General features: G+C 29.5%; 4 protein-coding genes across 4 annotated transcripts; 1 reads left to right on the top strand and 3 right to left on the bottom strand.

Moving 5' to 3' along the window:
* Positions 1-53: 53 nt before the first annotated feature.
* Positions 54-4,067, bottom strand: GRR1 (SCF ubiquitin ligase complex subunit GRR1; the record flags this gene model as incomplete). Its single annotated transcript, XM_046078783.1, has 1 exon — positions 54-4,067. One exon carries the CDS (start codon positions 4,065-4,067, stop codon positions 54-56), a length of 4,014 nt encoding a protein of 1,337 aa, XP_045936453.1.
* Positions 4,068-5,351: 1,284 nt separating this feature from the next.
* Positions 5,352-6,671, top strand: SCDLUD_000102 (uncharacterized protein; the record flags this gene model as incomplete). Its single annotated transcript, XM_046076722.1, has 1 exon — positions 5,352-6,671. One exon carries the CDS (start codon positions 5,352-5,354, stop codon positions 6,669-6,671), a length of 1,320 nt encoding a protein of 439 aa, XP_045936452.1.
* A 482-nt stretch (positions 6,672-7,153) lies between these two features.
* On the bottom strand, positions 7,154-8,107 carry SFC1 (Sfc1p; the record flags this gene model as incomplete). Its single annotated transcript, XM_046078784.1, has 1 exon — positions 7,154-8,107. The coding sequence occupies one exon, from the start codon at positions 8,105-8,107 to the stop codon at positions 7,154-7,156; it is 954 nt and encodes a 317-aa protein (XP_045936451.1).
* A 1,630-nt stretch (positions 8,108-9,737) lies between these two features.
* Positions 9,738-10,014, bottom strand: RPL43B (60S ribosomal protein eL43; the record flags this gene model as incomplete). Its single annotated transcript, XM_046078785.1, has 1 exon — positions 9,738-10,014. A coding segment is annotated over one exon (276 nt), but the record flags the coding sequence as incomplete, so codon positions are not given.
* Positions 10,015-12,561: the final 2,547 nt, after the last annotated feature.

The following is a 12,561-nucleotide window of genomic DNA, read 5'->3' as shown; positions in this document are numbered from 1 at the left end:
TATTATTATTACGATTAATGCTATTATCAGTAAAAAGAATAAATAAAAGATTCTTAGTCTTCCATCATTGAATCAACATCACGGTTGATCAATTCCACCTCATGATCGGGAACAATAGTTTCAGTTTGTGTTGCAGGACGCTCGGTATTATTATCATTGCTATTGGTAATCGGAATGGGTGCGGAATTGGGAGTAAAATTAGAAACATTATTAGTGTTAATAGAAACTCTAGCAATATTACTATTATTACTATTATTATTATTATTATTCATTGTCACACCTAAACCAGTCAATCGTTGTTGCTCTTGCCCGCCTGAAGGCAGAGGTAGCGATTGGAACGTCCTTTCAATAATCGTACCAGTCTCATCAGGCACTAAATATTGATTTCTTGTTATGAAAAATGGATGCCTCAAATTACTCATATTCTGAGTGTTGTCAATATTAACTAAAGGTTGCTGTTGCAATTGTGGTGGTGGTAAACCATTGTCGTTTCTATGATTTCTTAATCTTCTTGCTAACTCCACATTAAAGGCTTCAGTGCTTTCCGAAATACCGGGATTTCCATCACCACTACCTGATCCTTCAAGCCCAGTGGATATAGAACCTAGATCGTCACTCGAACCACCATCTCCCTGGATGCTGTTATTACCGCTGTTATTAGTATTATTATTATCATTAGTATTATTATCATTATTAGTCACGAGATTATCACCATTTGTTTCATTCCATTGCTCACGATATCTTGCTATCGAAATCTCTCTATATCTGGTTAAAGCAGCAATATTTTCTTTCAAATACAACCTTAATGCAACAGTACTCAATCTATAATTAGCAAATGATTCAAAAATCTTTTTCCTCCACCAAAATCTCCAAAATGCAATACCTATTAGATCCCTCTCGTTATCAATACCACTACCGTTACTATATATAGAACTTTGTAAACGTGCAATTTTCCTATTTAAATTATGCATTTCATTATATATAGAAACCATTGTGTTAATTAAACATCCAGCAAATTGAAATTGGACTCTCGATATACTGGCCACATTAACTTCAAAATCAGCTATTTTTTTTTGCAATAATGCGATCTTTCTCACAATTTCACATAACTCCATATTTATCTGTCTACTTGCTCCTGGCGCAACTGTGAAAACAGGATCGTCATAGTGATAGTAAAAGTTGTTTCCATTGCTTTCATCACTACTACCAGAATTATCAAAATCGTTATATAACGGATTATCTACAAATTCGTGATCAAGTTGCAAGACTAGCTGGTTTGCTAAATCTGTGGTCAAAAGTGCATCTTGCGGAACTGGATGGAATGCACCAAAAACTTCTTCTAATCTTTCAAAATTCATATTTTGCAATTCGTTCTCATTATTCAAGGATGCATTGGTGAATGGGCTAGCCTGTGCAGCAGTCAAAATAGCTACGGATTCTTGGTCAACCTCGATAGATAGCCTTTCTAATGCTTCGTTTGGAGTCTCGCCGTTCTTACATAAACCATAAGTGTACAAATAGTTCAACAAAACCTCTTTGATGGAAGTTTGAGGAGAACTTGTTGGTGTAATAATGCTCATTAAGTAGTGACGTAATCTTTGGACACCTTTGCCACTAAAAACGCAAAATATTTGACGTTGGTTTTCACTGAAATCCGAAGGTGGTGCTCTGCAAAAGGTGGTAATATCAGGCCTTAAAAATGATGGGATGGCTGTCAAAGACAAATGAGACAATCTTGGACAGGCCATTAGTAACTCATAAATAGGATATATGCTTAAGTTGGTACAATATGAAAGATGTACTCTTTCCAATGTGTCATTTCTACCCCTCATGCTGACCATGTTTAACAAACCTTCATCGGTAATCTGTGAACATTTAACCAAACCAATACGTTTTAACTTGGGTAAGTCTGCCAATTCGTATAGGCTTTTGTTAGTTAGCTCTATACAGCAAGCAAAATCCACGTATTGCAACCTGATACAACGAGAAGTTAATCTTTGTACCCCGCGATCAGTGATGTTGTAACAATGCCCAAAATGCAGGGTTTGTAAATTTTTGCCTAATTTTGATAAAGCAAATAATGAACGATCTGTTATCTTACTACATTTACCCAAAAAAGCATTCCTTAACTTTGGCGACATATCAACTAGTTTTTCAATGCCCTTATCAGTTATATTTTCACAAGCACTAATATCCACTAGTCGTAAAGCAGGCAAATGCTTAACATATTTATATAAATCCAAGAAAAGTTTATCACTTACGTTAGTATTGTGTGTAATTCTAAACTCTCTTAATTGACTCAATTTAGAAAACAAAACTAGCAAACTTTCGTCGTGGACATTTGGCGAATCACTGATATCAACTTCTACCAATAATGGGCACATATGCGCCATCTTTTCGACTAATTCATCATTCATTCGTTTGTTAGCTGTTATTTTAATTCTTTTCAAATATGTCGCATGTGTTATAAAGGTATCTAAAGCGTCATAGGAAACTAAACTTGCTTGAGGTACATAGAAACCTTGCACTCTTTGACAATCATAGGCCAAAGTGTTAAATATATTATCGTTGATCTGTTTAACACCTGTAACATCGACACTTTGCAAATAGGTACAATTAGTCAAAACTGAAGAAATAGATGAAGAAGTAACGTTTCTACAAAACACTAGGGTTAATCTCTCCAAATTAGGACACCCTGTAAAGTGGAGTAGTTTTTCGTCGGTAATATGATCGGCAACAAATGAAAAATTCAATCTTTTAATGAAGAATCTATAATCAAAAACAGTCTGTGAACCTAACTTAACCATAGTTTCCATAAATGCATCCAATTGATGTTTTTTATCTAATTGGGGCCTATAATAAATAATTTTTACAATGATTTCAGCCCAAGCCCTACAAACAGGCAATAACATTACCAATTCCGATTTCTTATTTATTCTTTCTAATATTAGCCCCATAATTTCCAAAGGAACTTTATTTAACGGGAATTTTTTTTTTTCTGGAACTATATTGGCAGTGGCATTTCCATCGTCGTTATTTACTACCAGGTTACTACCATTAGAAAATGTTGATAAAAACCCAAAATTACCAATATGGTGCACATTATTACCGTTCAATGTGTTGGAAGTCAATTGATTGTTAGATACGAAGGAGACAGTAGTTGGTGTCCTAATATCGATGTTAGTAGTGTTTCCTAAATCATTGTTGTTCGTAGCCTTAAAATACTTCAAAGCGTAAACTTCTTTTAAATATTTATTAATTAATGTTTTAAAGTTCATAAATTGATTATCATTTTCAATAATACCATGGAATTTTTGAGCAAATTCCCTAGAAAAATTATCAATTATTTGTTCATATTTTTGTCTAATACTTTTCAAACTAGCCATGTCCATTTCTCCCAACCTTATCCTAGTTTTTTGTAAGTTGGCCAATCTTTTAATATCTTGTAATTTCAAAACACGATCCTCTGGAGATAAAGTTGGTATGCTACTTCTTCTATCTGTATCGACTTCTAGTTGCATGTCTTTTAAATTTTGGTTATCCTGTTTAAACTTTTCTAATAGATCCACATGTCTCGTGTGAAATTTATTGCATATCTGCTCTAAAGTTTGCGAACATTTATCTTTAAAATTACTAATGATACCTTGAACGAGTGTATTATATTGATCCAAAGTGTATTCATCAACAAGCGCACTGGCATTACTGGTTCGATCGTCGTAGCTATTGTGATTCGGATTAAATATTTGGAATAATCTTCTATTCGCTTGCTCACTTGAATTAATGAAACTTATTCTTTGTCTTTGTAAATTAGCAAGTACTTGATTTTCTTGTTGTCTCAAGTTCACACTAGCGCCATTTTCGCCAGTAGCATTTTCGCTAGTAACATTTTCTGGATTGTTTTCCAAGTTATTACCACTATTGTTAATATTGGGAATGGTAAACCAATTCGCTGGTATCGGATGAACTTCAGAAAACCTTGAATTGTTGATGGTATTTGCGTTAGCACCAGTACCTGTATTATTATTCATACTTGTGTGGTTATTCTGTTGAGGACCTCCGCTATTCATTATTATACTAGTGGGTTTAGTTAATATATTCGATAACAAAGAAACTTGGTTTTTGTATCTTTTTATTTATTTCTTTTATATTCCTATGTTTTTATGTTTTTACACTTTTGTATTTCTCTTTGTATTTTACCACCTATTAACTTTTCAAATAGCTATTTTTATTGTTGTGAGTGGTATGAATGTATATATATATTCTTTTATTCTCAAAGTCAATTAATATATGAATGTGTGGCAAAAAGAAGGAAAAAGAAGAAGGGAAAAAGAAGAGAGAAAAAATAAAAAAAAAAAGACAAAAAAAAAAAAAAAAAAAAAAAAAAAGAAAGAAAAAAAAATAGGAAAAAGGGAAATATAAGGAAAATAAAATAAACGATTATTATATAGTAGTATAAGAAATAGCAAAAGAATATATATTTATATATGCATAGTTAACAATTTAAAGCAAAGTTGTTTTTACTTTTTTATTTTATCTGCTACTTGAATGCCCACAAAGCGTTAACGCTACATAAATTGAGCAATCTGTAAACTATTTCAAATGCAATTTAAAACAAAAAAAAAACAAATAAGAGAAAATCAAAGCGGATTCTAACCAAAAACACAAAAAAGGAAAAAAAAAAGTTTTTCTAATTGAGAATGCCCCTATCCTTAGTTATCAGTCTGTCCGAGAGATCAGAACACTAGAATATTGTCCGTAAATAAAAGAAAAAAAGAAAGGCTTTTCCATTCAATTATTTGCTAGTAAAAGAAAAGTTTAAAAAAGCAAAATGTTTACGCTTCGCACTTTAAAACACCATTTTAATGCCAGCAACATTTTTATTTAGAAGACGTAGAATTCTAGAAGACCAAGAACATCTCAAAAAAACAAAAAAAAAAAAAAAAAATTAATTCCGCGAAAAAAAAAAAAAATTAAAGGCTAATAATTATTAAGGGCTAAAAATTAAAAATAATATCATTGTGAGGGAAAAGAAAAATTGCTAAACTGGCCATTATACCTATAAAAATATTTAAAATTGTTGATCTGTCATTCTACTATTTTTTGTAATTATTATTTAAAAGTTATTTTTCTTGTTATTACAATTCTTTATTATTTAAGTAAAAATAAAATAAAATAAAAAAAAAAAAAAACATACATACATACACAGGAATAAAGTATAATACAAGAAAAAAGGTAAAAATATTCAAAAGTCTAATATCATTTACTTTCTTAATTTACCATAGGATAAATATACATACATAAAATAATACTTTAAAAAGAAAAAAAAGGCTCAAATATACAACAGCCAATAAATGAGCCCTCGATCCAATAATCATAATACACTAAACTCAGCTATTTCTAATATATTTGAGGATGAACTTGGACGACATTCATTATTATCAGTTTCCTCTTCTTCTCCTTCTTCCCCTCTCCCATCCTTTTCTCAACAGATACAACAAAAGGAATTCGGTACACATGGTAAAAAGAGGTCTATTATCAATACCACTTCATCAGCTGATAATCAGGAGTTCGAACATACAAAAAAATTTTATAATGACACAAACCTATCGAAATTCGAGTATTTTAATGATAAGGCAAGTTTAAATGATGCTGTATATTTAAATGATTCGGGCTTAGTAGTAAAAAATAAGAAATTATTTGATAATTGGGAGAATAAGTTAGAGGAGTGGAGTGATGATTTACATAAAAGTTGGAAAATTCACCAAGATGCTCGATTAATGGATGTAGAACATAATTTTCAAAATTTTTGCACGCTTTTGGACACCAACGAGGCCTACAATGGCAATTCGAACAACACAAACTCAACAATACAGAGAACCTCTGTCCCAAGTAAAAGTAGTTCTAAACCAAGTTATAGATATGACTCAATATCTTCCGCTGGTACCAGCTATAACAGTATCGATATGCAGAAACGAAAGCAAAAATATTATAGTAACAATAGTCGTAGTAGTAGTAGTAGCGGTAACGAAAAGCATGATTTTCATGCAAATGCTACCTCACAGCTTATTGATCTTCCCATTAATAATACCAATGACAATATAAAATTGCCAACCAAACACAATAAAATCATAGCATATCCTAATCCAAATAGTAGTGCCAACCTACCTGCTACCAAAAGCTCAATTACTGATATACGATCAAACTTGAATCCTTCATTGAAATTTGTACAAATGTATAACACAAAAAAGACGAAAAACAGTAATTTAACTGATTTAAATCCAGAACGATCTTCTTTTATGAATGTTCTAGGCATTACTTCTACTAAAACTACTAAAAAGAAGAAGGGTGCTAGGAAGGCTAAAGAAAAATCTATCAAAGAAGAAAGTAAGAATGCTTCTCATACCGCTTTCCAAAAAAATAATAAAGATAATAACCATGGCGGCGTAATTAGACATTTTAGTGCATTTTCACATAATGTCACGCCTCTTACATACGACCCGAGTCCTTATAAACCAGTACAGAAAATTACTGATGGTGGAATATGTAACGATGGAAAATATGATCAACATAAACGGAAATATCATGAACAACAAGGTGAATATAGTTTTGATAGTACAGGTGCTGAAAGTTCGAACGATGACATAGATAGTATAATTGAATTTTATCGTTAATATTTTGTGTTTTGTAATTATTATTGTAATTTTTTCGTTATCCCAGCCATTTTTATTTAGGAATAGTTTTTTATAGATGTTCTTTGATTACGAATTGTTATGTTAGTATATGTACCTTTAGATTTTAAGAGAAAATAAGCTGACGCTAATATCAAAAAAAATTACTTTTTTTTTTTTTTTTTAATCTATATTTTGTATTTTTTTTTTTCCCATATTTTTATTTTTCTTTCCCCACGATTCATGTTTTAATGTTATTATAAAGCTCGTTTTTAATCTTTGAATATTTAAATGATTTAAAATATGTAGGTATTATAAATAAATATTTATATATAAATATATTTAATTGATAATATTATACATTGATACTTGCAGCTAGGAGTTGGAAACAAAACAAACAAAAAAAAAAAAATGAAAAAAAAAAAAAAAAAGAAAAAAAATTACAATAGTCTCAAACTTACATCAATACAATAAAAAAAAAACATTTAAGCCAATTTCTTTGGTTTTGGTTGAGTGCTAAACATATTTGAATCTTCCAAATGTTTACGAATAAACTCATAAACGGTGAAAGTTACAGCTTGACCTGGAGCAACTCTCATGACTCTTGGGGTGATACCCTTGTACAAAGCACGAACACCCTCTTCCTTAACTAACTGTTTACCTATAGTAGCAATTCTAATCCAACCAGATTGTTTAGAAGTGGATTTGTCCTTTTGCAATCTAGTCTTAATAGTATCTAATGGCGCATTAGAGAAAGGACCGATAGCTCCAGAAATTAAACCGATAAAACTTGTCTGCCAACTTGGCAAGTTTTCAGCACTACCATGATAATCTTGCAAGGCCTCCTTCAATTTACTATAAACAGTGAAATTGGCACCTTGATTAGTAGCCTGTCTGGCGGCAGTTAAGGAAACACCTCTGTACAAAGCACCAAAACCTTCTTCTTTGACAATTGTATAACAAGCTTGGATAGCGTTTTTGTATTTAGGTTCAGCGCCTGCTGTTACTGCTCTTTTCTGAGATTGCAATCTAATTTTAACAACTTCCATAGGATTAACAATGATAACAGCTTCGGTGATACCTGCACCAACACCAGCAATAAAAGTATTACCTGTAGAAACCCTGCCAGTTTCTTTATCAGCTAACAAAGTTCTATAGAATTCATAAGAAGAGAATCTGATTGCCATTTTTGGAATAATACCAATAACAACAGCACCCAAACCCTTATAAAATGCTAATAACCCTTCTTGTCCATAAATAGCCTTGGCTGTCTTAATTGGGCCAGGTGGTTTTATATTAGCATCAGCCGATCTTCTATAAATTTGCATTCTAACTTTAATGGTATCCAATGGGTGACAACATAAGGCTTCAAATAAACCAGCAGTACCACCAGCTAGCAAATTAATAGCTGGGTTTGAGGATTTCTTCTTTTGAGACATTGTTATATGTGGGTTTAAGGCAATTTCCTGTTTGTGTTGATGGTTTTTGTTTATATTTTTTTTTCGTTAGATCAATTGCTTAGACGATAAGAATGTGAGGGAAACAGAAGAAAAGAAAGAAAAATATATTGTAAGTTTTCCTTTTTTTCTTTTTTTTTTTTTTCTCTTCGAAAGTTAATTATTTATATATAGATATCTATACATATTTGTTTATTATTATTATTATTTTTTTTTTTCTTATGGTTTTTCCTAGTAAAAAAAAAAAAAAAATCATTAATTTTATATTCTGTTGAAAATGTCGTAGAAGGGTCTGCAACACCGATCTTTTTTTTCTTTCTTAACCGCCAAAAGTTGTGCAATTTTTTTTTAAAAAAATAAAAAAAAAAAAAAATAAATAAAAAAAAATAAAAATAAATAGAAATAAGTGATTACAAAGATTTTATTGTTTTATTTAAAAAAAATTTTTTTTTCCTTTTTTGTCCGAAAAAAATAAAAAAATTGAATAAAACCCAGTTATCAACTATCACGCTTATTTAATGCGATAATCTTATGTCATTAATAAATAGCTGAAATAATTTTGGTAGGTAGAAACCACATAACATATTAATTCATCCGGTAGGTTTTTTATGATAATACTAAGATATTTTTTTTTATTTTACTTTTTATCCAACCAACTTAATTACTGGCTACCCCACATTTCTTGTACAGGGATAATTTCCTACCCACACATATTTCTTGTATTTTTATTAGTTAATACCAAGCTCTGTTCCTCTCCCTTTGCACCTCCTGTCACTGAGTCTATTTTTTTTTTTTTATAGAAGCATACATGCACTAAGAAAACTTTTACTTGTTATTTAATTTTTTCTTTTTCCTTAAATTTTTGCCAGAAGATTAAATAATATAGGACATCCTTTTTATTAATAAAAGAAAAAGGTAAATCGGTCTAAATGAGATATATATATATATATATTTTTTTTTTCTTTTCTGATTTAACGAAAAACTCCATTTGACCATGCTCCTTTTTTTTTTTTTCCTTTTTTTTTTTCTCTCCTCAGAGATTTTATATTATATGTTTTAACATGCGTTACAAACTATTAATCGGAACCTGAGACAAAAAAAGATATGTATTTAATTCTATATAAAACGATAGCTCTGCACTCTTGCCTATGATACATGCCAATGGACTACAGTTTTCCACCTCTTTTTAATACCCGGCGGAAAATAATTCTCAAATTAAATCGCGATAGGTCAAGACAACCGACCAAACGGAAAACGAAGACAAAAAGAGGGATGTAACTTTAGTATCATGCATAATATGACGAGAAACATATATATAAAAAAAAAAAAAAAAAGGGAAAATTGTATAAAAACATAAACATTTATTATAATGTACGACACAAACTCTTCATGTCGTGCAAAGTGCAGTACTAATACTTAAAATGGATCCCGAGTTACTTAAAAATGGAGTTCGGTTAATTGATTCTTTTTTTTTTTTTGTAGCTTTAACCAAATCGTAAGCCACAAAGTATTTCCAAAAAAAAAAAAAAAAACAGTAAGAATTGGAAACAAATATTAAAAAATTATATAAAACATTATATAGTGTTTTCAAATATTAAAGATAAAAACTTACTCAAGCCTCGACCATGTCTCTTAATCTTCTAATAGTAGATCTAACAGTGGCGGCAGCAGCAGTGGAAACAGTGTAAGCACCACCAGCAACGGTCTTCTTACAGCAAGTACAAGTCCAGATACCAGCAGCACCTCTCTTGACGGTTTTCTTACCACAGAAAGAACAATCGTATCTAGCGTGTTGTTGAATTTCCAACTTTTTGACTTGTCTTCTCAAAGAAGAACCGTATCTGACACCATATTTACCGGTAATACCAACCTTCTTAGTTCTCTTAGCCCTACATTAAAAATATATCATTTTACATTTGATATAAAAAAATAACAAAAGATAAAACAAAAAAAAGTTAGTAAAATTGTAATTTTAATTGATAATTTTAACACGATAACAAAGTACCCATCCTTTAAAATAATTTTTTTCAAAAGTTGAAATTAATCATCCCGCCCAAATACTTTGTATAAACAGGTTCAAATAGCTCTATGGTGGATGTTTCTCCCCCCTTTAATATAAAACCATCTACTGAAGACGTGTAATATAAGTTCAACCCTAGTCATAAGCATCATGGGGCCAACAATCGTCAAGTATTAGAACCAAACCATTTTAGTATTCAGACCACAATATTACAGTTCCCTTGTATTAAAAGGTTTAGCTGGCCCGGTAATAACAGACAACAATAATAATCGTAGATATTCATGATAAAATAAGAAAAAAAAAACCTATTCCAATTTATGACCCTTTTTCTTAAATATCAGGACACATATCGGGTATACGCATATTATCTAATCTTATAGTTAATTACATTCAATAAGTGTGGCTTATCCAAAAAAAGTTATTATTCTAATCATGGTTCAATCTTATTTATCATCATCTTTCTTTCATGTGCTATTTATTTTCTATCTCATAATTAGTTAGTGGGTACTTGTTAGATCACATCGTGTATTACATAAACAATATATTCTCACATACATTTTGGGATATGTCTATATTCTGTGTAGTTTGTATTTTTTTATTTCTTTAGGAAATAGTCAAGTGTATGTACTACAAAAGAAATACTTGGAAAAGAAAGTTTAAGATGATAAGTAATTTGAAAAAATCAAAAGTGAAGGAAAAAAAAAAAAAAAGTAGAAAAGAAGAATAGAAAAACTGGAAATTTGTTGTTGGTAAAAAAAAATTTAAAACTTGGATATAAAAAAAATTGGTTTAGTAACAAGAAAACTAGGGAAACAAAAATGTGTCATACTTACTTTTTATAAAGCTTTTAGAGAACACTCTTGAAATAAGAAAAAAAAATTAGAGGGCAAGAAAAAGACAAAGAAAAGAAAATGAAAAGATTAAACGGAAAAATATGTTTAGTCAAGCAACAGATTGTAAAGGAAAAAATGTCGAAGAAAAATTTATTAAAAAAAATTGGGAAAAAAAACAAAAAAAAAAAAACAAAAAAAAACAAAATTAATTTGATTTTAAACAAATGAGGTACGGATGCTAAAGTCACAAACAGTATTTTTTACTTTTCCCTTTTTGTTAAAAAAATATAAAGCCCTAAAGAAACCCCAATTACTTGCATGTAAATACTACTATGGAAACCACGCGGAGTTTTAATCTTTAATACATTATTAATAATAAATATTACACAAAGAAAACATAATAACATGAAAATACACATGTATTAATTTTCATATTGCTATCATAGATAAAATAACCAGCATTCAATTTATTTTAATAGAATTTTTTTTTTTTTTTGTAATGGTTAATATTACTATTGTTATTACTTATTTCCTAATAAGGTAAAATCAAGAAAAACAGGGTTATTAATTTTAATTTACTCACCCTTTCCCCGCTCCATATCCACATCCACACCTACGAGGAACTTATTTTTTTTTTATTATGGTAATCAAAAAAATTTTAAGATAACATTTAATTATTTGAAAATAATTTTTTCACCTCTTTTAAACATTTAACTATGCATAAGTTATATGATAATAACAAAATATAAAAGTCTAATCTGGTGATAATGCAATGCCTTATATGTATTTTACAGGGTGTTTATGAATATATTAATTACATTGTATGGTATTTTTTTTTTAACTTTAATATTTTTATTTTGTACGCTTATTTCTGATAACATTTTTTTATTGTTATAATACAAATTAATAAGTTCAGTAATACTATGTATTGGACTTTTTTTTAATATTTTTAATAATAATATTAAAAAAAAAAAAATGGAGAAAAAAAATATTAAAAAAAAAAAATTAAAAAAAAAAAATTAAAAAAAAAAAAAAAAAAAAAAAAAATCAAAATGCCAGTCGCCTCCAAGAATCATAGGTAAAAATAATTTATCTGTTTAGCAATAATACAGCAATACAAAAACAAAGATAAAATACAACTATAAGGTTATGGTAATCAAGTGTTATTATGGAAACTCAATAACATAATAAGAGGGGCTTTCTATGTAAAAAGCGCAGTGTATCCGAATTTTGTGCTCCGCATATGTAAATATTTTTTTAACTTGCATCATTATCTTTTTAGATCAAATGTAAACTGAAGATAAGTGAAACAATAATCTCATTACCTTTCCAATCTTTCACTTTCTTTTTTAATTTTTTTTTTATTAATATTACAATCTAGTTTTGGAAAAAGAGCAATACTTTTGGAAAAAAAAAAACAAAAAAAAACGACATACTTTCAGTTACTTTGTGGTTTCTACTTTCTCTTAATTAGTAGATTATATATATATGTATGTGTAATACCATGGGAACCGGTGTTTAGGAAATGAACAGGAAATCGAATAAAAAAAAATAAAAAAGGAGAAAAAAGGGAAAAGAAAGAT

The sequence above is a fragment of the Saccharomycodes ludwigii genome, chromosome I (genome assembly GCF_020623625.1).
Source record: "Saccharomycodes ludwigii strain NBRC 1722 chromosome I, whole genome shotgun sequence".
In the NCBI taxonomy this organism is placed as follows: Eukaryota; Fungi; Ascomycota; class Saccharomycetes; order Saccharomycodales; family Saccharomycodaceae; genus Saccharomycodes; species Saccharomycodes ludwigii.
Note: the sequence above shows the minus strand (reverse complement) of the source record. Positions and strands in the feature narration are given on the sequence as shown.